Here is a 24,556-nt window from a genome sequence, read left to right on the forward strand (position 1 = left end):
GCGCATTTTATTTTTACTTTCAATAAAATGTGGCCCCTCACAACCCTACCGCCGCCAACACGAGGATCAAACGATTTCGGAACCCTTTGTCTTCGGTATGCCGATGTAAGTAGAGGAATGGTGGTGGAAGTAAGGTGGTATAGCAGATCAAGTGTACGGGCGTGGCGATGGAAGTAGGCACCAGAGAGTGACCGAATGTGTCTAGGTGGAGGCAGAAAGAGAGAAGCGTTGGTGACGGATGAACTTGAGATCAATAACTATATATTCTCCCTGAGATACGTTAATAATAGAAAATCAGCACATGGAATTAGCTTACAGGTATTCAATCCATTGACCTGTCGAGGTAATATATGTACCTGTTAGCCTGTCGTTGGCGTTTGGTTTTCACTCTTAGATACAAAAGAAGCTCTTCCGTTCTTGGCTGTCGAATACGCTCTGCTTCTGCATCTACCTTGTTTAGTCTCAAGTCGGTTCTCAGATCATCTCTTCTTCTTTCTGCCATTCCTCACCGGCTCCTTTTCACCATCCGAACTGGTTCTCTCAATCCAGAGGTCTTTATTGTCATGACTAATTATGGCAAAAGGTTTAGTAAATTTCCAATCGCCTTGTCTCTTGAACTCATTCATATTACCTACTCCTTCCTCGACCGAGAAGAGGATATTGTCACCCTCAGCGAAGTCCTCTATTTAGGGCCACGCCTGGATTAGTGGAGGAAGCATGGTCGGAAATACAATTTAGAAGATGGCGCTGACCTCGAACCCAATCTGCGAATCCCTGCCGACAATATCGTGCGAAAACCACGAGAGAAGTTCCTGTATACAACAAACTATAGGATGGTCTGGGATTGGTCGCTACAACTATGGAAAATCCGCTTTCGTTCGAGAATATAGAAGTGCCCTACGCCGCGAGTTCAAAAAGGCCATTGAATTTTTGTCAAATACATACACTATACAGACTAAAGGGCTATCACAACTGAGCTTCACATTTAATGGGCTCATTCTCCAGAACTGCGATCAATGGAGTGTTATTTGGCATGAGTAGCCCAGCCTGGATCTTTGTATGTGTGAAGTATCTCAAAGGCCAACATATTGCGATAGACATGCACATTTTATGGCTGTTCAGAGCAAAAACGGGGATCAATCTTACTCTGAAATACAACACGGCTGCTTCTCGAGCTATTCGCCTGTAGGAAGGTAACTTTGGCGGTTATTGCAATATCTAACAAAGCCCGACTCCAATCATAGTCATTTACTTTCATCAAACACGTTCAAAAAGTTATCGATATAAAAAGCTCAATACCCACCCACCAGGACAAATCAAGCTTCCATCAGCTAGCCGTCATGCCGCCATTGATCCTTAAAATCTGCCCGTTTACCCATTGACCCTCGTCACTGGCTATGAAGGTGATAATATTTAACACCTCCACCGGAATTGTAAGTTTGATTTAAATAGGCCGTGTTGGTATTGAACACACCCGAATATATGAGAGGAACGGCAGGCCTCTTGTTCTTTAATCTGGGCTCCAGTGACTGGGATAAAGCACTCTCGGGGTTAGTACCTATAGTGGATGCTACAATATGCGACGAAAGACAGTAGTACTTAGATTAGAGATTTAAGATCCAGAAGAACCATTCAAATTGAGCAACAAACGCCTGAAAAAGCTCCTGGCCGACTACAACCACGGCTCTGCATCTAATAGCATCTCGAGAAAACTAGCGTACTCCAGAACTATACGCTTCTGCGTCGTGTTAAATTCTGACGCGTGTCGAAGCCTTTCGTAGTTAGCAGCTCCCACTACACCACCTTGTCGGGCATCCCCTGACTCCGTGACCACAGGCTTAGCCATTCCCAGTGCCGTCTGCGTATCTCTGGACTGTTGTCTGATCTGCTTCGCGGCCACAGGTGACCTGGTCCTGCGTCCGCTGATATTAACTCACTTCAGGCAGCAGCCTAATGTCCTTGTTGGTTATCTCGTGCGAGCGAGATAGGCATCTCGTCCTGCGCTTGGTTGGTGATCCCTGTCGCTGCAGAATCTACCGCTTGAAACTGCCCGAGCAGGCCAGTTTCCATCATAAAATCCGCCACTGCCACGCTTGTCTTTGTCTCCTGTATCACCGATTCGTAGTCTTCCATCCAGACACCGGCACAGCCATTCTGTCGAAGCTCCCGTCATCGATCCATTCGCAGGTTGGTCGGAATTGAACACGCCATAAGCAGATATTTAGGCATTTGGTTGTCAAGATCGCAACCGCAGCGCGCCGATTTACGCACGTTAATACGGCTGAGATATCTGTTGATTCCAATCCTCCCTGTACGCATCTGCATGGGCACTGAGCCAGTTGCCTTTCGGAGGCTTCCCCTGTACCGCAGGACGCCCTTCTCTGGCGCCTTGATAGGCGCTTACTCGGTCCTCCTGTCCTTGCCCGTTGCAATGCCTTCGCCCACTTGGCCTTTGACCCCTCCCTGATCCTTCGTTTAGCCGCCGATTACAGCATGACCAGTTGTTGTACTCGTAAGGATCCCCGTTGCGCTGTCTGTTTGGCAAGCTGGTCGGCTGCCTCTTTCCCAGGCACGCCCTAATAAGCCGGGATCCACCGCACTGTCACCCGGATGCCTTGCTCTTCACATCAACGGAGCAGCTCCAACATCCCCATAGGATCTCCTATCCAGAGACTAACCGAAGTCACCTGATCGCTTTCAGAACCGCCTGGCTGTCAGAATATTTGCACCTCATTGCAGATGTAACTCCTCCACCGTCCCGTGACACCGTTTCGCCATCTCCAACCCCATCTGAACACCCCGTAGTTCTGCTGCGTATACCGAGGTTGTAGTTACTGGATCAAGATAATCAATCTTTTGTGTCTGCAGGTAGTGTGCGGCGCCAGCATTGCCCTCGTAGCCGCTGCTGTCGGTAAAGACAGACAGCGGCTTGTTGGTTCACTGCAGTATTTGGTCGTGACCTTTCCTTGCCTCGACGCAGTCCTCAATCACCAGGTCCGGAGGCGTATGCCACGGTTCCGTGACATACGCTTGCTTCGTCTCCCATCTCTCCTTGACATTTCGTGGCAGCCTAAGACACCCGCCGCGCTTGCCGGGGTGTGCCTCCATTGGCGTCCACCCACTGAGCCCCTTCTCCTCCCCGTCGTGGGGCACCTTTATACCGCACGACACTGCATATTGTGGCCCTGTAGCAATCTGTATCGCTGTCTCCTTGGCGAGCTTTTCCATCTGGAGCCCCATGGGTAGCAGATAGAGCTCAGTATTAAGAGCCTCCGTAGCCGTAGTCCGAAAAGCACCACTAATCATGACTGCTACTCTTTTCTCTGTCGATGCAAACTGCCGAATGGCTGTACCCCTCTCCTTGGCCATCACGATTCCCGGCTGGAACCACGTGGTCATTGCGTATGGTATCTGCGGGATACCCACAGCCTGATATATCTGACGAATGGCCCCCAGAGACGCGCCCCAGGTCGACCCCCTGAGACCCCGAAGCGTCACGAGACTCTTCCCTGCCTTGGCACTGTGAGTAGCGAACATGAGCTCGGGGTCTAGCCAGACACCCAGATACTGCTGGGCATCCTTGGATGACCCCACTGTGATGGCTCCCAACGGTAGTGGTGTATGCTGCGGTAGCACGTTTGCCTTCGGATTAACAGAGTGTAGCAGCTTGTATTTGGCCAGTGCAAAGACAGAGGCGTGTTTGGTGGCCCATCTCTGTGCCTTCACACACGCCCGCTGTAGCTTAGCATTCGTTTCCTGCTCCGTCTGCCCTGCCGCAAGAATGCGGCCGTCGTCTACCTAGCCGAAGGCCTCAGTAGCCCCCGGTCTTGTTTCCCCCTCTTTCATGTCCTCCTCGGCTCACTCCTCAATTAGATCGGCGATGTACAGTAGTGATGCTTGCTAGGATAGTGGAAAGATTCCCGGCTTTGCTGTCTGTGACTCTATACTGAGCTCATTGGCTGGTTGTTTGTCGATAGAGGTAAAGTTGCGCGGCCAGGGCTCTGTTGTAGAGGGTGAATCTTGGATTAGATTTTGCGTGGGAGAGGCCTACCTTGTGACCTACAATTTCCGAGCCTTGTAGGTGCGCCGGAACCCATCTGGAATGAAGTGGCCATTCTGGGCTTTTCAGCATTTGGGAATGGGGCGATTCGCTTTGTACAATCATCGATTATAAAAGATACCACTTTCTCGTTCAAACGGCAAGATTGGACTTCAGTGAGTAGCCCATTCACGTCCTCTTTCCCTCCCCAGTGCCCCTTATCCCCAATCCCTGGCCCTTGTTTCCTCATCGGACTTTACTGAGTGTTTCCAATTCCCATATTCCCAACAATCCTCCAGCCCTCTACACTTTTTGCTTTTGGCATGGCAAATATCAGTGCTTCTCTTGAAAAATTTCGACCACGCAGTCCGTTCCAAGACAAAGCTCAGTTACTGCCTGATCTCCCTGATATTTGTCGCTATCCAAGTCCTGTCTCAATGACTCCTAACCTGGCCCCGTCCAATCCTAGCGGCACCGTCTTAAAGTCTCCGAAGTTCTATTCCTATAACTCTGAACGGCATCCCCTTCCTGCCCGCCCGCCAGTGGAGGTTTGCATGGATAATGGCGTGCATTCAGATGCTCAAACCACTCGAGATGAGCTAGAGGATTTGGAGCGAGCAACCTCCGCCGATCCTCACCCTCAAACTTTCAGCTCTGAGGACACTTTGCTAAGGCAAGTCCTACCAGGCACCGAGAATATTGATCCTGCAATAATAAACAATAATATCTTCCCGCGTACCGAGCACATCCAAGCAAGTCAGGATCCTGCTGTTACAGACGGACATCTGTCACAGAGCCCTTGCTTTCCCAGTACAGATCCGCCCTTACAGTCAAGCCGACACGGTGCAGAGGACATGATAATGCCTGATCTCCAGTATCCAAGAGTGGCGAAACGTTTGAACGCTAGGAAGCGATACATCGGAAATGGCACCAGTTCGGCTCCCAAGTCAGGCGCTAAACGCCGCAAGAATCTTGCTTTTCCCGCCTTTCGTTCTCAGTTCTTGGCCATGTCAGTTGAAGATCGACTACAATTCTTGTCCTGGCTGTTTGAGGGTGCTTTATCACATTGCATTTCTACGTCTTTAGACATGAATACCGCATCTACCTTCAGCAGCAGTCCTGATCTTGACACGCCAATAGCATATGATCTTGGCTGCGACTACCAAACCTTAATTACCCAACCAGTTCACACCCACAACGCCCATCCCACACGAAAGGGCCGACCCTGGTCTGTAGAGGAAGACCGTCTTTTGGTGAAGCTTAGAGAGGAACAAAACCTGGCTTGGTCGGAGGTGGCAAGACGCTTTGCACAAACGTTTCCGGGGAGGAGTAGGGAATCCATACAGGTGTACTGGTGCACGACATTTAAGAAAAAGCGGTCACGTTTGTCATATCATACTGATTAACACAAGATACTATGCACTTCTCCCTTCCTCTCCTGTTTACTGTTGTGTTTATGGACTATGAACGCGCAGTAGAGAACATTGTTAAGTTGCATTAACTGTCCGGTGTTTTACCTGTTGAAGAATATTTTGTCCCGCTATTCTGGGGTCTTTCTTTCAATTGGCCTGCTCTTTATTTAGCTGAAAGGAAATTTAAAGGCAAACTTGACCTTATACATAAGAAGCCTCCCAGTAAAGGACGAATACAGCTTGAGATTGTAGTTCTTCTATAGGACAATCAAGGCCTTCCGCACTCGCTTCCGATGGCAATTTTACCTTGCTACAGTACACAGTCACAAAGTCTTGATCATGTGGGGGTCCTTCGTTGCCTCGACTTAGGGGAGACAGAACCAACCTCCGGATCCTCGTACAGGTCCTTCTACTTCATTGAGGAAGACAGGCCACCTGCCATGCACACAATCCTCATCTGCCAGTTGCTAAAATCAGGTAGATAGATCCTGGGGTACACACCCGTGGAGGGTGTTTTCTGTAGAGAAATAGGCTTGGATAAGTCCCTTAAGAGATGTCGAGGTGCTTGTGTCTGCACCTTACTATTGAACTACACAAGGAGTGTCAGTCGCAGCTTCCTTCTAGTAAACAAGTCATGGTCATGCTCGAAATCAGCTTTCCATGGAACTTTTGGCTACGATGTAATTTATACTGTTATTATTGCATCCGGAACTACACAGGCCATGGGGTTACATATTATACAGCCATCGATAGAAGACGAAATACATTAATTGATAGATAGCCGATGATCAAGATGCCCCCAGTGGGCCTTTATTGAAGCTGAGCCTTTATATAGCTCTCTAACATTTTTCACTAACATTTGCGGGATTATCAGTTCCCATGCCTCGGTGCCTATTCCGCAAGAAAACTTCAGCTTGTCAGCCTTTACTGTAATAACCATGAGATAACCGAGACTTATTTCCCCCGTCGCTTGTTGTTTGCCTTGTACTGGAGATGTCGTGACCAGCGACTCTGCAGCGCAGTCATCTTTCTATAAGGAAAAAAACGCTCCATATCTTTCCACGCCATTCCTTGACTCTTTAATATTGTAATAAGTTCATCTTCCCCTTTTGTAAATCGGCCACCTGCCCTTTTCTTACCACAGTCGTTGTTAAAGGTGCCACTAAGATCAGCTCTGCCGCACCTCTCATCAAAGATAGACCAACTGCCCATGCTAGCATGGACGTCTTTTCGTTGACTGGGTAAAAAACCCCTAAGAACAAAGGAATTTCCGAGGCTCCCAGGGGAAAGCTCAAGATAGCCATGAATGGGAATTCTGTTCTGCTCAGACAATGTTATCGATTCAAAGGGTTCTTCTGACCAGCCAGATTCCGAGTCGTGACTGGAAGACAGAGAAGTAGACAGAGAAGCCTCAGATCTGTGCTCGTGCTCGCCGGTCATGGATGCAAACATCGAGGCGTCTTGTTTTCGATTATTTTTCTGCCTTTTGGCCGTTCTTTCGGAGACATTGCCATTCCTGTCAGTTTGCAGATGCTTCATTTGCGGACGTAGCTCTGGTATATGTCTTTGTGCTCTGGTAGTCTTACGTCGTCCAAGCCGAGGAGTCATCGGGTCCGATGGTTCTTTGTCAGCACTGCTGGGTTCACCTGGAAAGTCTAGGTCTGTTGGATCATTGTTGTCTTCGCTAAATGAATATACATGTTCCTGAGGGCCAGGGCATGACGGTTCAGGAGGGACCAACACTTCAGTGCGCGCTATACTTGAACCATGGAAGCTAGCATGTTATCTTGTTATCTTACAGAGAATATATTCGCCTCATTTGGTTAGACACGGAGGATTTCATAGGTCTTGCCTGTGAGACCGTTGAGGCTATTTCGTATGCAAGACATTTTCAGTCTACAAATAGTATTCATGTCCGCGACTTGGAAAGGGAGTCATTCACTGATTACAAAAAGACTATGTAAATACTCTGTACTCTTGCACTACCGTCAATATTAAGGGCTAGAGCAACCTACATTTTTTCAAACTTTTCTCCTCCCATTCTTGGACAGCTAGGACCTTCGGCCTTCCTGCTTGTCAAGTACAGGAGTGATAACGGCACATTTCTAATATCTCCTGTGCATGGCCCTTTATTGTAAGAGGACGCGCTTCTTTGTCTCAGGATTAGGGTTGGAGTTAAGTGTATCTGCTCCGTGATGTGTAAACAATATCTCCGATAAGCAGGACTTTAATGGACACGTACTTTTTGATGCCCTTGAAATACCATCGACCCGTGGTTCAGACCTTACCTCCATAATGGGACTTCTCTCAACCTCCGCGACAGAATTGACGTGAGTGCTGCTGACAGCGTTTGTTTCTAACAGTCCGCCACCTGAAGGCAATAGACCATCCTGTTGAATCACAACTGGTGGCTTCCTAGGAAGAGGGTGGTTTGCAGGCTGTATGTTAGGTAAGAACATTGCTTGAGGCCAACGCTCTCAGTTTCTCTCTGTAGTAGAATTAGTGATAAAAGCTTCCTGTTGTTTGAATGAGGGGTTTGTGGTTCACGAAATCGAATCCGGGGCATGTCTGGGAAACTGAGTGTCACAGATAGCTTGAAGGGGGTTTGAAAGCAATCTGGTAAACCAAAACGGGGAAATCCAAGGACAGGGGATAATTTGTTTTGCGTCACAGGGAGAGAAGGGTAATTCGGGAGGGAACAGTGCAAGAAAGTAAGATGAATACAGGACATCTGTAGCTCCACATATCCCAATAATCCTCCGAGGGATCTGTTATATATCCAAAGCAGCTGGTCAAATCCCGGAAAGCCTTGGGGTTATTTGTGGCGAACTTTCATCAGGGCGGTAAACGGGATCAGTTTCTTGCCAACCACCACCGGCTACCAATCCGTATTTTACTGTCCGTAAGATGCCGCACGGCACAGTTACATGCAAAATATTCGACATTTTTTTTGAAAAGCCGTGAGAGGATTACCCCCACACTAGGGGACTGGAGGGGTCTAAAACCTGAAAGAATGCCGCAAGTCCGAAGGAATACTGTATGCTGCACTTCCTCCGGAAGGTGCCCCTGCAACAAAAAGGGTCATTGGTTCCACCGACAGAAGAAATGGAGGGCTGAGTGTGTCTCCGATTGGACATTTCTCTTCCAATTAGCGAAATAACCGTATTCCTCGATCGCATTTGCCTCTTTCTAACATCCCGTGAGAATTTTTGACTCGGTAATCAGTTTAACTAGCGGCGTTCCAGGAGGAAATTCCAGTAGTAGACATAGTAACGTACTATCCGTCTCGGAGAGGTGTATAAGAAAGCAGAAGCAGAGGGAAAAGGCGGAAGTCAACGGTACAAACACGCAGTACAGTCTGGTCTCATATACTGCTCGGGTTCAAAGCTATGGAACTGCAAGCAATGTAATGAAGCGCCCGTCGTATTCCATGCCCCTTGCAGCAACCGGCTCCATCCTCAAGTTGGCCAGGTCGTCCGAGCCCAAGAGCATATCCCCTACAAGCCCGCGGCCCGATGAAGCCGTCCTAGGGCATATGGAATGTTTCTGGAAGGCGGTGCCGCAAATTCGGGGAGTGTATGTTTTGCCCTCAGGACTCCAAAGACCGATGCAGTCGGAGTAAGGGAAAGACTCACGATAAAGCAGCGAGAAGTTCCCCTCAAAGCGGCAAACGCCATTTTCCTGTTAAAGAAGGTAGGCTAACTGTATTCAGTAATTTTCCCACTCTCAGAACCACGGTAACCCCGATGGGGCACGATGCGGCGGGTCCATGGACCCAAACAGGCAGGACAACCACAAAAGCGGCAGGCTTGCACCGCAGGAGTTTTTATAAAAATAAAACAGTAAATCTTTAACCACTTCCTAATTAAATAGTTAATAATACTATTTGGTTTTACAGTGCGTAACCCTGGGTAATATAATAAGTAATATAATAAAGATTTACTTGCTATGTTCTAGATTGTGCTGTAATTAGTTATTAAGATTTTAAGATATATATCTCTCTTTAACATACTATAAAACAATTTTTTGTTGAGAATCTCGGGGAAGAAGCTATGTCGTGAGGTGCTAGGATAGCGGTGACTGGATAGTATATTGAAACTATCGGTGCGATCTAGTATCGCATGGTGAGTATATTTAACTATCTAGGAGAGAGAACATAGACAAACGCTTCCCCATGTCTACGTGTCTCTTAGCCCCTGAATATGATATATCACATCGCTGCGGGACTAGGATATACGAAGGTGCCTTAGGCATCCTGGTTTTCAACATTTTTTATATTTAATCTTCCTCTCCTCTATTCTACCCACTGTTCACCGTGAGTATATGCAGAGTATATTACTTTTTTTTAGTTTTTTATATTGTTTTAAAAGCATATGTCGGGTTAGCTAACTAATATAGGTGCTTTTTTTAGTATTTTTTTTTATTTTAGCATCTGTCCTGCACATACCAAAAATAGTTTACACTACTACAGACTTTAACAATCCATAGGTCCGAGAGGCCGCCAACCCCTTTACTACTAGGGGGTAGTATTATGGTTCGCATCTCCTTAGTATATAACTCTTAATACTAAACATATACAGGCCCCATCCCTAATACTAATACAGACTAGACTCCACCTAAGGATAAGTGGGTCTTAAGTATACATGTAGTATATACTAATTATTTATTAGAAACTATCACCCCTGAAATTAATGGACAGGCGCCCAACCCCGGACAGAGATTCAGTGTGGTTAACAGAAGGGTATTGTCAGATCAGGTCTACCAATCCTTCCTAAGATCAGGAGATCTGAGGGTATTCTGTTAACAATAAAGAGATAAGAGGATGTTTAGTGAAATGCAGTGCTTGATTCCGAAAGGTAGAGATAGTGCTGTATAGTGCTATTAACTCCAAAAATAAGATATACTAACTAAAACTATTTACATCTGTAATAACTGTTCCTTATATACCTGCGTCTATTATATCCAGTGGTAGGATATATCATATCTGGTGCTATGCTATGTTATAGCAGTTGCTATATTATATTATACTAACTGATATAACTATAGTCCCATTTGGTGATAGCATCATATCGGGTGATATAACCGGGCTGGATTATAGTTGTTCTGTTAATGTTATAACACTGGCTGCAGCATAGCTAATTAATTGGCTGTCAGTACTTCGTACTTCTAACAATCCCCCTCCTTAAGGCTTTCGTCCTAAAAGATAGAATAAGTAGCGCCTATCCCCGTGGTGTTTTAAGAGGTAATTATTATTCTTTTCTTTCCTTGCTGTTATGTGCTGACTGATGCGATGGCGTCTAAATCTAGTATCCGCAAGAATAAATTAACCTGTTAAGTTTAAGAAAAGGGTTTTATAATAGTTCTTCCTTGTATTTGTTGTACTTATCTCAATAAGTCTTATGTAAAGTCTAAGAATTTAAATTATTATAACAAGTATGTTCGCGCTGGTTAAAAGTATATTAATACTGCTTTATCTTTTTTTATTACTAAGTAGAGGCGACTGGTACAGGCTTAGCAGGAGATCTATTCATAGGAATTACAGGTTTAAGAAGATGTCACGGCGTGAGCATGCGGAACAACTGGATTCTATTTTGACGAAGACATCGCTTGAAGAACTTGTAAACAGAGCAACGCGAGGTCAGAACTGAACTATCTACAGGCGGTGGAGGGAGGCAGAACCCGAATCCTGACACTTATCCACCCCTTTTAAGCTGCGAGCTCCTGCGAGCTAAGCGGCGCAGCGCCGGCGCAGGCGCCGGTTTATCAGGATAATGCTTGTGGAACTTTTTCTGCATATCTAATCTATTAACATATTTAATAGGTTCCTATAATAAATTATTCATATCCCACCTGCTCCATTTAACCAGGTATTGGATGTGGCCGTAGTATTTTCTCGAGTTAAGTATCTTGTTAACCCGGTAAACAACTTCACCGTCGACGATTACAGGGCCTGGGTTCTCGGGGTGTTAACCAGTGAGCGGGTCTGTGGCCGCAGGGTAAAAAAGGTTAGTGTGGAAAACAGGGCGCATCCTTATTATTAGGGGTAACTCGAGCTTATAAACTAATAGGCTAAGCACCTGTATAATAGGGTATAGACCTAACCATAGGGAATTAAGCTTCTTAGTAGGCTAGTAGGTGGTAATATTCTTACCACTTAACCACACTTCGCCTCTAACTTGGTAGCGAGGCGCCGGGGTTTATTATTAATTAGCAGATTTTTTATACTTGGCTTGCGCGTAGTGCATCTCTTCCTAAAGTTATTTATAAATTTTAAGCAGTCTCTGCACAAAGTTGGCCGCAGATTCAGCTGGGGAAGAATTAATAGGGGACTCTAGGCCTATTTAGGGATAGAAACTATAGTTAGCAAAAAAAGGAGATATTCCTGTTATTTTAGAATTCTGGTTATTATAAGTAAATTTGGCAAGGGGGAGCTATTCCTCCCAGTTATCTTATAAATAAGTATAATAAGCACAAAGATAAGTCTCTAAAACTTTGTTAAATCTCTCTGTTTGTCTGTGTCAGAAGTACGAAAGGCTGACAGCCAATCGATCAGCTGCGCCGCAGCCAGTGTTGTGACAGCCACGGAACAACGATAGCCCGATGCCGGACATAGCCATACCAAGGTATAGGATATGTCAACATAGCCAACATAGCTATGGGATATGTCGGATAAGTCAAGGAACATAGCGAACATAGCTAAAAGATATGTTCGATATGATGGACACGGATATATAAAGACAGTCATTACCGATGTAAATAGTTCTAGTTAGTGTGTCTTATTTTCGGAGTTAATAGCACTATACAGCGCTATATCTACCTCTCAAGAAATCAAGCACTGCATTCCACTAAAACATCCTCTTATCTCTCTATTGTTAACAGAATACCCTCAGATCTCCTGATCTCAGGAAGGATTGGTAGACCTGATCTGACAGTCTGTTAGTTTGTGGGTGCCATGCAGCTAATATATAGGCTTTAATCTTTAACTGTTTACAAAGATTTTTTTAAAACACTGAATTAAATTAGCCGCCGTGGTTAAAGACTACCTGGTCCGGGAGGCTATGGTATCTCCAGATATAGTGTAAAAATAGCTCTATAGCTCCTTGCAGGGTAATAGTCTTATTACAGGGTATAAAGTGTTATTACTTGGTAAGGTAGTCCACCGCCACTATAATAGAATCAAACCTATTACTAAGAGGAAGTTTTATAATAAAGTTAACTAAGATATAGTACCAGGTGTGATGGTTTGGTTGTCTCTGCGCTAGTAGAGATAAAACCACTTGACCATATAAAAGGTACAAGACGACTGATCGAAGATCAGTCGCATCTAGCGCCCTATATAGTATGTTACAGGTTCAGCCTGTGACACCAGGGGCGGTTTGGGATAGGTAGCAGGGATAAAAGGCTATAATAAGTAAAACAAGAGTATTTAGTATGCATGCAGGTGTGGCAGTTCCGGGTATAGTATTTTAATAGTAGTCACTCTGATTTCATTCATAGGCAGTCCATAATATATCTCTAATATATCTCCGACAGCTCTGAGTCCTTCTATTGATTGATCACCAACTCTGCACCAATTCTAGACCTAACTCGAAAGTTTCCTTCATGTCTTTCTTCCAGAGCCAATCAATTATGCATAGCCGGAACCTGGAGCTATTGTACCTTCTTCTAGGTAAGGGTGCGATCATGCGACTAAAACAACCATGGTCGGTCAACTGTCTATATTCACATAGTGTCTACTCTTGGTTTGCTTTCTCGTACCATCAGTCTACAGAATCCCTGGTCGTGGTAAAACTCAATGGATATACAATGCACTTCGGAAGCCTGGGCCGCTTTGATAACTACATAGGGCCACTGGATTTGTAGTCAATTTATAACATCGTACCTAATAATCTGATATAGTCTTTATTCGTGCACTGGTTTAAGGTAGTTAATAATGTCACCATATTCTGGATGTCCCCTTCTCAAATAGGGAAAGCATTGGCTGGACTGTATATATATTCATGATGTGAAGATCCTTGACAATAAAGTCCCTGCTCTCTTCGTTCTGTAAGAATAAATTGCTATTATTCTATGGGTTTAATAGAACTCTAAGTAGTCGGACAAAAAATTTTTCTAAGCTATTCTCTCACCGATAAGTATAAAATTCTTGGTCAGTATGCCCTGTTTATATGGTTAGCTAATATAATATTATATACTGTTGGAAATCAGGATGCCTAAGGCACCTTCGTATATCCTAGTCCCGCAGCGATGTGATATATCATATTCAGGGGCTAAGGGACACGTAGACATAAGGAAGCATTTGTCTACACTCTCTTTCCTAGATAAAAGAATATACTTACCATGCGATACTAGATCGCACTGATAGTTTTAATATACTATCTAGTTACTGCTATCCTAGCATCTCACGACATAGCTTCTTCCCCTATCTTCCCCGAGATTCTTAACAGGTTATAAGCCCGGCTGCGCGCTGGGTACCGCTAAGGTTGTAAAACTAGCAAACAGTTGGGCCTAAGTAAGTCTATAGTAAACAAACTACGAAGAGTTATTATTAGCGTTGTTAAAGGGCCCTAACTTCGGCGATAAACTGCGAAGCTTGGAGTTTTAATTAAAGGAGGTTATATTCCCTTATTACTAGCCAGCTCTCGCGAGGATATAACATTCCCTTGAAGTATTTACTAGCCAGAAAAGCCCATCGCAGTACACAATTATATTACTAAAATAATAAAGAGGTGTTCGCACCCAGACACTTTGTATTATTTAGTTACTAATAAAGATTGCAAAGTTAGACGTACATAGTATTTTAATAAAATAAATAAAGTATACAAAGAATATTCTAGTAGTCCTGTAAGAAAAACTAAATACTATACTTATCTTCTTATTATTTTACTTTATTATTTTTAATATCTAATATGTACAACTTCACCGAACTATAAAAAGTTATATTATTAATTATAGAATTAGACTCACCTAACTTGCCTGTTGGAAACCATGGTTTACAACCCCCTACTATACTAGTTCCAGAAACAACAACACCTGCATCAAACGCGACCTCGCAGGTTTAATCCGACCAAAATAAGAACAATACTAAAAGGCCTTTTATAATTAATACCTTACCCCTTCGAACAATATCCGATAGCGTGAATCTAAATAATATCTAAAAAATAGTTCCAAAACTATTAAAAAATAATATAAATTAATAGTTTAATATCTTTAAAAAAGCAGTGGATAGCAAGAAGCTCTGGTAGATTATTACAGGTCCTAAATAACTAGACTAACATGTAAATAAAGCTATTACTATTTTTATTTATTAACTTATTCCTAATAGTAAACACAATCTCCTTAATTAGTACAACACGGCAAAGAAGCAGTTCAAGGCTTTAAAAAAAAAATAGTAATTATTACAACCTGGTGTTATATATAAGAAACTAGCTGAATTTTATAGCTACTACAAACTAGAGGATATGTCTGTTCAGGACGCCTATAATTAGCTTTGTAAAATAATATATAAATTACAAGCAAAGCTACTACACATGCAAGAAGCCTTAAACAAGAAAATAATATTTAATTAACTTCTTGTATCGCTCCCGGACAAATATAAAGCAATACGAGATATACTTAATATCTAAGGAGTTTTTAAAGAAGATATTAACAACGCCCTTAAAATACTAGAAAAAAAAAAGGATAAGTTAAAAAGTGTAAAAGTTAAGAATATATATCTAGCTTAAAACTATTAAAAAGGTTAAAAAAGATTTTAATACTAATAATATAATTATAATTATAACTATTTAAAACACCAAGACACACGCGATTAAAAATATAATAAGAAATTATATTAGTAATATAATATCTCTAGTAAAAGCTCTAACTACAAGCCAAGAAAGCAATTGTATCAAGCTGCTGCTAAAAAAAATAAAGAACCTTGTTATATTATATATAATAATAAACACCCATGGGATAAGTACCTAGATTGCTTTAAACTTAAAAAGCTATATACAAAACTTTAAAAGCGCTGCTAGAAAAAACAGAAAAAGGTATATATATATAACACAGACTTATAATCTAGCTTTAAAAAAAAGAAATTAAATTTAGCACCTAAATTATCTTAATTAAACCCAGATTCTAATTCTAATTTTAATAATAAAAAGGTGTACCTAACATAGCTTATAAAAGCTTTTAAATTTACTTATAAAGCTTTATTAGACTTAACTATATTAACTAACAAGGAATTCGTTCCCTGTATTAACAAGTATAAATAAATTATAAATACCGGTGCAATATTACACATAACTAGTAATTAAAAGCTATTTACTAAGCTTTATACAATTACAACCAAACGCAAGGTGCAAACAGGTGCTGGGTAATTATTAATCCAAGGCTGTAGTACTGTACAGCTAAGTAATACCTATTATAACAAGATTATATTGTAAAATATTTTATATGTTCCCAGCTTAAGCGCAAATCTAGTTTTTATTTATATCCTGTGTGAACAAGGACTATAAAATATTATTACTAAAAAGGGCATATTATTTTACCGCAACTAAATATTAGTATTACAGGTAATAATTAAAAACAACCTATATATTATTAAATAGTTTTTATTAAACATTGCAGAATATGCCTATACAATATAAGAAATTAGTAATTTATTAGAATTAGGACCCCACGCGTATTATAATAAAAAGGAGAAAAAAATATATAACTTATAGTATTAATAAATAGGCTATTTTTATAAAAGCAAGCTGCGAAACCTTTATAAAATTATAAATCTTAAAAAACTAATTCCTTGCCAAGCAGAACCTAAAGTATGCGACGTCTGCGCAAGGATAAAAATAGTTAAATACAAGGGCCAAGAGCAAAGTAAAAGAAAGTCTAAACTACTAGAATAAATATACTTAAATATCTACAGCCCTTTACTAATAATAATTAATAGCAATTACTAGTTTATTAAGATTGTAAATAGCTACACCCGCAAGCACTAGGTACTACTAATTTCTAACAGAGCAGCAGCACCCACAGTACTAGAAAAATAGAAAAAAAAGCAAGCCAAATTAAAATCTAATTACAAACTAAAGGCTGCGCTTATTAACAACACAGGAGAACTTATAAAAAAATACAAAGTAAAAAAAAAAAAAGTAATAAATTAAAAATTTAATTAATAGTTTTATACACCTCGCACTAAAATAGTCTAGCTAAATATATAATACAAGTGACTAAAAAAAAACATGCGAGCTATACTTAAGCAGGCTTTATTACTAATAAAATTCTAGGACAAAGCTATAAAAGCGTATATATATATTTATAATTAGGTAGTAATACTATAGTTTGTAATAAATAAAAACAAAGATGCTATAACATCTAAAAAGCTATAAATAGGATCTCGCCCTAAAAAATTATATATATAAAGGTCTAGGGGAGTAAATATTATTTGCATGCTAATTCTTAATTAGTCCCTAGTAGTAATAAACTTACCGATCGCGGACAAGTTAAAATTTTTATTAGATATAAAAAAAACCACTAAGTAATACTGTATTTACACACCAGACTTTTATTATATTATTTAAGTATTAACAGTTATTTTTAATAAAAATATACCCGGCGGTATAATTAATCTAAAGCTATAAATTAAGACCACCTCCACTGTGTTACTAGATAGGAATCCTGTAGGTCGACCAAGGAAGCAGGATAAAATATCACCAACTTTAAGGGATAGCTCGCCAGAACCAGCTAATAACAAACAATACAAGACAGCAGCTGAGAGTCTTAATTACAATTACTTTAAATATAAAAATCGCCATTAAAAGTATCAAGACTTAGTGGGAGCTAGCAACAAAGAGCCGATTTCTATAAGAATACAAGAAATACTAAAAGTCTATATACTAACTAAAAAAAAAAAAACACACTAATAATAAATCAGAAAGTGCAGATCTCCGACAATTAAAAAGGTTAAAACTAAAGGAGCAGAAGTGGTAATATAAGGTAAATAAAATAATCTACTTTGCACTATTAGTTAAAACCATTACGAAAACTATATCTAAGGTTAATAACCCAATTCCGATCCCTCGTACATACGAAGAAGCTATTAATAATCTGGTTTATAAACCTAAGTGGAAAAAGGCTATTTAATTAGAATTTTAGTTACTTATTATTAACAGCACCTTTCATGAGACCCACACGCCTGACAGCGCTAATATTATTACCGTGAAATAGGTTTTATAGTTAAGTATGCGCCGAATAGGGGAGTTAAATAATTTAAAGTATAATTAGTTGCAAAAGGTTTTAGTTAAGTTTAAGGAGTTAACTATAAAAAAACCTTTATACTAATAATCTATATTAACTCCTATAAATTATGCTAGCAATTATCGCACTCGAAGACCTTAAAGTATATTAGGTTAATATTAATAATATTTTTACCAAAGTAATACTGCAAGAGTAAATATATATATATCCACTAGCTGGTGCTAAGCTGTCTAATAGACATGTACTTAAGTTAAAGCAGAGCTTATATAGTTTAAAACAAGCTACGCGAGATTAGTATAACCTATATTTAAAAATACTTAAAGAAATAGGATTTAAAGCTATCCTAAGTAAACCATGCGTATTCCGCAACTATACTATAGGTATTTTTATTAGACTATATATAGATAACCTACTTATTGCTGCAAAAAAATATGCGCGAAATTAACAAGTTTAAAGTAAAATTCACAGAACACTTTAATATTAAGGATCTGGGGAGATTTTAAAAATCCTTGGTATTTGCATAACCCGCGACTGTCTAAACTATATAATCTACTGAATGAGAGGGAAATGGTAGAACTCCGAAGGAGTAGGTCAAGGAGACAATCTTAGGCAGTTCAGAAGTTGTGGGCCCCGAGCCCACAAGTTCCTGGCAGGAGAAAAGACAACATGCCCTTTACGCAACTGCGTCCCGCGGTCTGTGAGAAGGTTGTTGATTGTCTATTACCTCTTCGTATGAGGACTTAAGATAATAGCTATCCATACAAATGTCACGTGCTAATCCCCGAATTCCTCCACTACACTACCTGGACCAGTCAGCATATATCAAGCAAATACTGCGACAGTATAATATAGATCACAAAGTAGTTGCACCAACCCGCGCCCCGATGCCAAGTGGCAAGATATTATTAAAAGTATAACAAGATAATAAACTTGCACTTAAACAAGATTATTAGCAAAGAGTTAATAGTACAATGTTTATAATAGTCTATTTGCAACCTAATATTATGTATATAACAAGCGTGCTTGTATAGTTTATAAATAAACTAACTAAAAAGCATACTTAAGATATAAAAGCCCTCTTATACTACCTGTGATTAACAATCGACCTAAAGATTTGCTATGGACCAGGTTCTAGGCATGTAAATTAGGTTATTAGCTATTTAAATACTAATTACACAGGAGATTATTTTAATTAAAAGTTAAGATCTGGCATGCTTTTTATACTGGGAGGAGGACTAATCTTATAGCAAAGCTGTAAACAACCTGCGGTATTAATATTAACAACCGAAGCAGAGTATATCGCATTAGCCTTATATACAAAGCAAGCTAAGTGGATTATATAATTTATAATAAATATAGGCTATTTAAAGTATATTAGTAAAAACCAGTGTACTGTCCTAATATACAAAGATAATACCTTTATAATTACACTTATTAATCAACTGTTATTAAATAAATACTTAAAATATATTAATATTGCATACCACTTCACACGCGATCTAAAGGAGTGTAATATTATTACCACTAAGTATATCTAAACTTGCAAAATACTTGCAGACAGCATGACAAAGACACTACTACAAGAGCTGCTAGAATAACATCGCAGCAAGATAGGATTGGTAGACAGTGGGAGATAATTAAAAAAAGGTGGAGAAAATAAGTGCACTGGATAAAAACATGCGAGCTATATTCTACAGGACAAGTCTAAGTGGGAGTGTTAGAAATTAGGATGCCTAAGGCACCTTCGTATATCCTAGTCCCGCAGCGATATGATATATTATATTCAGGGGCTAAGGGACACGTAGATATAAGGAAGCATTTGTCTACGCTCTCTCTCCTAGATAAAAGAATATACTCACCATGCGATACTAGATCGCACCGATAGTTTCAATATACTATCCAGTCACCGCTATCCTAGCACCTCACGACATAGCTTCTTCCCCTATCTTCCCCGAGATTCTCAACATATACTTGCCTATAACCTTAACGAAAATATGTATATATGCATGATATTTCATATCCTTAAAAAATATGCTTATTTAATAGCTGCACCGCTTTGATGTATGGAACTGTCCAGTAACTATTTCTGACCTTTCATAGAGATGTGGCTATTAATGTATCCTCTAATTAAGCTGCCTAAGGCACCAAGCGGTACAATTTCCTATTCGGGAGTTCCCGACATCTATCATCCGACGAAATTCTACCTGGTATTTAAACAGGTCAATTCTTGCTTTGTACTCTATTAAACAGGATATATAGGACAACGTTCGGCTGGTAAGAAACAATATCTGATTATTTACTAGCTAACAATTACAAGGTACAAAGAGCGCTTGTGTGACAGTGTCAGGGCTGAACCCGTAGAACCGATAAGATAGGCTATGTACAAAAGGAATCGTTGAAGAAGGCAAGAAAGGAAGTGGAAAATGAGACTCACGTGTTGTGGGTCGAGGGCCAAGGGTCAAAAGGGCCTGTAAGGAGAGTAGGGACAGTAGGGACATTGGCCCGAGAGGTCGAACGGGCTCCAGCCTTTTACACCATGGCTTCGATCATGGCTTCAAAGTGGACAAGAAACGAATTATTCCAGTCGATAAAGAGACGTCCAGCGAACCATTGGAATACTTTTTTGAATTATCTATAAATAATATCTGGGCACTCTGCAAAGAAGAGAGAAAGACATTTGCAAAGTGCTCCAATATCTATTTATTTTGGATAATCATCTGTTACTCGTAGGGTCCCAGCTACAATAGACCGTACAAATTGGACAATTGTCTGCTAATTCTTAATAGATATGGAAGCTATTTAACTCCCTAATTTAACCAAATATTCAGTGAGAATAAGATTATTCTAATTTGTATGCTAGCACACTCGTCCCACCTGCTTCAACCGCTTGATGTTGGTTGTTTTGGGCTGTTCAAGTGTGTATACAGAAAGCCGGTTAAAGATTACGATTCGGGAGCTAGCCTAGGGACAGCTTTGCTCTCCGGCCAATAAGCTCTTACCTCCGTCACTCTCATTGGCTGGATCACACAGTTGGGATGCTTATGGATACGATGCTATATTCATTTATGAAATTGTCAATAAGTCGTTTCAACTTCAAGGGACTTCAATCAGAATTAAGATCCTCATGTGCACCAACTAAACTTCACAAGTTTAAATTCTGCATTAAAAACATTGGAGACCTTTATCATGCGTCTCGCATCACATCGCCTGCCATCGAATTAAATGGCAAGAAGGCGCGTGATAGTTATAAAGAGAAGAAGGATCTATATACAATATATCTCACTCCTCGGACAGGTATAAAAGGGTGCACACTTCCTCAGATCATTATATCCATAGCAGCGCTTCCTTTCTCATTAATTGCCAGGAACATTTAGTTTATCATCTGAGGCACGTTCCCCGAGACCTCACCTGCCCTCGCAGCATTGGGCCATGAAGTTTCCAATTTTCTAGCTGAGCTCTTTAACACCACATATTTTCGATACATGGCTTGCCTTGACACATTCCTTCACTGGCTAAAAGATCTCCTGGGAGAAGCAGAAGGTTCAAGCAAAGGCTGCCCACGTCCGCCAACATTTCACTGGGGCCAGGATATAGATCTTGAATATCCACCTCCACTCCTTCATGGGATTGTCGAACCCAGAAACTCGCATACTGGAGCTGTGGTGATCAGACATCGAAATCATAGTCTCCTTTCCATATCGACCCCTCTTGGCACTCATTCAACACTCTGGCCAGACGAAGAAATTATCAAAGAGCCACCCCCAGCAATATCATACAATAGGACTCCACCCCTGCCACAATTGCCAGGCAACGGCGAAACTAATCAACAGTAAGTGGTTTCTCCTTGAAATTGTCTCCATACTTATTGAATGTTGAAAGGTGACCATGGCGGGTTAGATAGACTATATATTCTCTCTAACTTTTTGTCTCTTTATTGCTTGGTTTATCTTTGTCCCGATTGTTGTGCTTTGCCACTGCTTGAGACCGGTGTATCACTGGGTAATTCTGGAGTATAGATTCTATCGAAGATATTAATTGTTGCTTTGCCCGGATTATCTTTAATATGCCTGGGGACACCTCTGTCAAGGCTCAACTTATTACAACTGGAAACTGCAAAGCACATTGGACCATTACTCTCAGCGAACCTGACAAGTGTATTAATGCAAACCTTGAGCTAGACACATTGAAGTGGAGCCAAGGCCACCCTGCACTACCTTTATAAACCATCGAGTTTGGCGTTACCGATCACTATCCAGGAGTCGAAGAGATGAAAGGTTGTTTCTGGCTTCCTGAACACCTTATGGAGCAACAGGGGCCATGCCATTGTGCGAACTGGGTGTAAGTACATAATATAATAATAATATTTCACAATTTGACAATTTTTCAGATGGGCTGTAATTTGGTATCATTGTTTAAGCGGCTATGTTGAGGAGGTGTCTAGAGAAGACGTCTCCCTTCCGAATTTATTAGCCAGACTGGTTAAGATCCAGTCAGGGGTCCGCGCACTTCTTTCGCTGTTGAGTAATAAGTGAGGAACTGGTGGGTAACAATACAATTTGTGCATTCTGCTCAAAGTAGTAGCTATGGCGATCAATGTGGATGTATCTCTTGGTTAAACACAGTAGTATTTTGGGGAAGGTAATGTAGTCAGAGAGGTTTGTCCTAATTACCATCGACCAGTAAAGGCGACGGTGGACTTCAGGGTGCTTGGTAGAAAAGGGGACCTAATTGGTCTGTTGCGGGATCCACCAATCAAAGCAGATTACAAGAGCAACGGGATACGATCTGAACGAACAAAGAAAGTCCATTGGCTGTAGCGTAGAATCACTCCTATTCAGGTTAGATACCCATCCTGCTAATAGCCACTCATCCAACAGCAACCAGAATGTCCCTCCAGGAGATACAGGAATTGTGCCGCCGCCTTGAAGAGCAACAACTCCGAGAAGAAGAGCAGCGACTCCGAGAGCAAGCTAAACGATCGCAGATAGAAGCGCAGTGACTACGAGAAGAGGTCAATAATATTCGTGGATAACAAGCGACGATAATATTAAAGGTGTTTAATATGCGGGTGGTCATAAAAGTATGCGGCGACAATCTTACAGTTAGTTTAATATTCTCTACCTTGTACAACTAGGATATACTAGCCTTACTATATAGAGGCTATTATACTTCAGCACTCACGATGCCAATATGCTAAGCTACATTATAGCTTCAGGCCAATCTAAACATCAGGATACTATGACACAAACAATAGAATAAGAGATGTATGGTCCACAGACATTATTGTTAAAGCTCTGCTTGGCATATTAAGTTATTGTAATACAATCCTTGAGCCTTAAGTTCTCTAAAATATTTAACGCCTATTATTAGTACATTCTATTTCTGCTCTGATTATCTACATTGCTGGTGTAGAGGCAGTTTAGGCAAACATATCTACAGGTATATGTAAGGAAACTTTAAAATTTAACTGCATCAGAGACTTCGAGAAAGACCAATGCTTTTCCTTCCAACATATACTCCGTATGAGCCGCCATATCCGGACTTTCCTGCAAGATTTTCCACGTCTTCACCAATAGACTGCCGTGATGCAAGTGGCTCCATAGGCTATTCAGGGTCCACATGGAATCCCCCAGAATAGACCCACCCATTAACAAGCATTAATAATAATGGCTATAAATTTCATACCTGCCCCTCTTATCTCCTCACTCCAGTCTCATCCAAACCCCCTCCTTGCGAAGCTCCCAAGTACATAGTTATCTTCTGTTCCAACATGACGTACACCACTCAGGTCATGTACCCCAACGAGCCCGATACGGAGTTCAACGACACATACTATCTTGAGACACATATGCCCCTGGTCGAAAGAAACTGGAAGAAATATGGGTTGATAAGCTGGTTTATAAAGAAATACACTGCAGCTTTTGATGGGTCGGAGCCGAAGTACTCAATTGCTACGACTATGGAGTGGGAGAGTGCTGAATCCTTCCAAGCTGCTTTAAAGGGCCCGGAATCTCCTGAGATATTCAAGGATATCCCTAACTTCACCAACAAGCAGCCTATTACTCTTGGAGGGAGTTCTCTCTGAGATACACTAGGGGTGAGCTGTTTGTAAGTTCTGCTGACTTGATACCGTCCATTTTTCAGAGGTAATTGCTAATACACGACATATAGAGCTTCTGACGATATGTGAAGATGGAATGCACATACATACCCGGAAGTATCCAATGGAAGGTAAATTGCGCAAGAGATGTCAAAACATGGTCGGGAATGTTCCTTGAATATTGCATATAAGAATAGACTAGAATATTGCAATACTGTCCATTATTTTTTTTTCGAATCTACATTTCATATTGCACTATATAACTGAGAATATATCAAAATTCAATATGTATTGAAAGGACTGTAGATTTTATTAGCAAAAGAGTGAGTAGATGTAAAAGCTCGACTAGAATTTCCCCCCAGGACGGAAGGATAATCTGCCGCATGTTGTACCTTTAAATGGCCGGGGGCGTATGCCGGTGCCGTCCAGAGTAGTACTGAGGTTTCGCTTTCCAGGCACTGGCACGAGTAGCCTGATATCTGTCTTCTTGGCATCCACATCGTCGAGCGAATGGCCGGCTCCTGTTGCTGAGCAGTAACCTAGGCCTCGGTCATTCCGCTTTCCTGGTTGAAGTGAATAACATTTACCTTAGTACATATTATTCAGTTGGTTGACTTTCTCTCTAGGAAATATATTGTTCTTTCTTTGCATGCATTTGAACAATTTAGGGTCAGAAATGGACCCTAGATTGAATTCCTCTTCCTCTCTGTTCTCTGGCAAATGAGCATGTAGGGCAGGAAAATCACTAAAGCTTAGCGTGAAAATCTT

The 24,556-nt window shown here is 41.1% G+C and overlaps 2 protein-coding genes across 2 annotated transcripts; both read left to right on the forward strand.

Annotated features, from left to right (window-relative positions):
* Positions 1 to 4,476: 4,476 nt before the first annotated feature.
* On the forward strand, positions 4,477 to 5,540 carry ATNIH1004_001712 (uncharacterized protein; the record flags this gene model as incomplete). Its single annotated transcript, XM_033566411.1, has 2 exons — positions 4,477 to 5,368; positions 5,452 to 5,540. The coding sequence occupies 2 exons, from the start codon at positions 4,477 to 4,479 to the stop codon at positions 5,538 to 5,540; spliced, it is 981 nt and encodes a 326-aa protein (XP_033432168.1).
* A 17,918-nt stretch (positions 5,541 to 23,458) lies between these two features.
* ATNIH1004_001713 (uncharacterized protein) lies at positions 23,459 to 23,773 on the forward strand (the record flags this gene model as incomplete). The annotated part of the gene is made up of 1 exon (XM_033566412.1): positions 23,459 to 23,773. The coding sequence occupies one exon, from the start codon at positions 23,459 to 23,461 to the stop codon at positions 23,771 to 23,773; it is 315 nt and encodes a 104-aa protein (XP_033432169.1).
* Between the last annotated feature and the right edge of the window lie 783 nt (positions 23,774 to 24,556).

The sequence above is a fragment of the Aspergillus tanneri genome, assembly GCF_003426965.1.
Source record: "Aspergillus tanneri strain NIH1004 chromosome Unknown AapTan_2_pilon_pilon_pilon, whole genome shotgun sequence".
Taxonomy (NCBI): Eukaryota; Fungi; Ascomycota; class Eurotiomycetes; order Eurotiales; family Aspergillaceae; genus Aspergillus; species Aspergillus tanneri.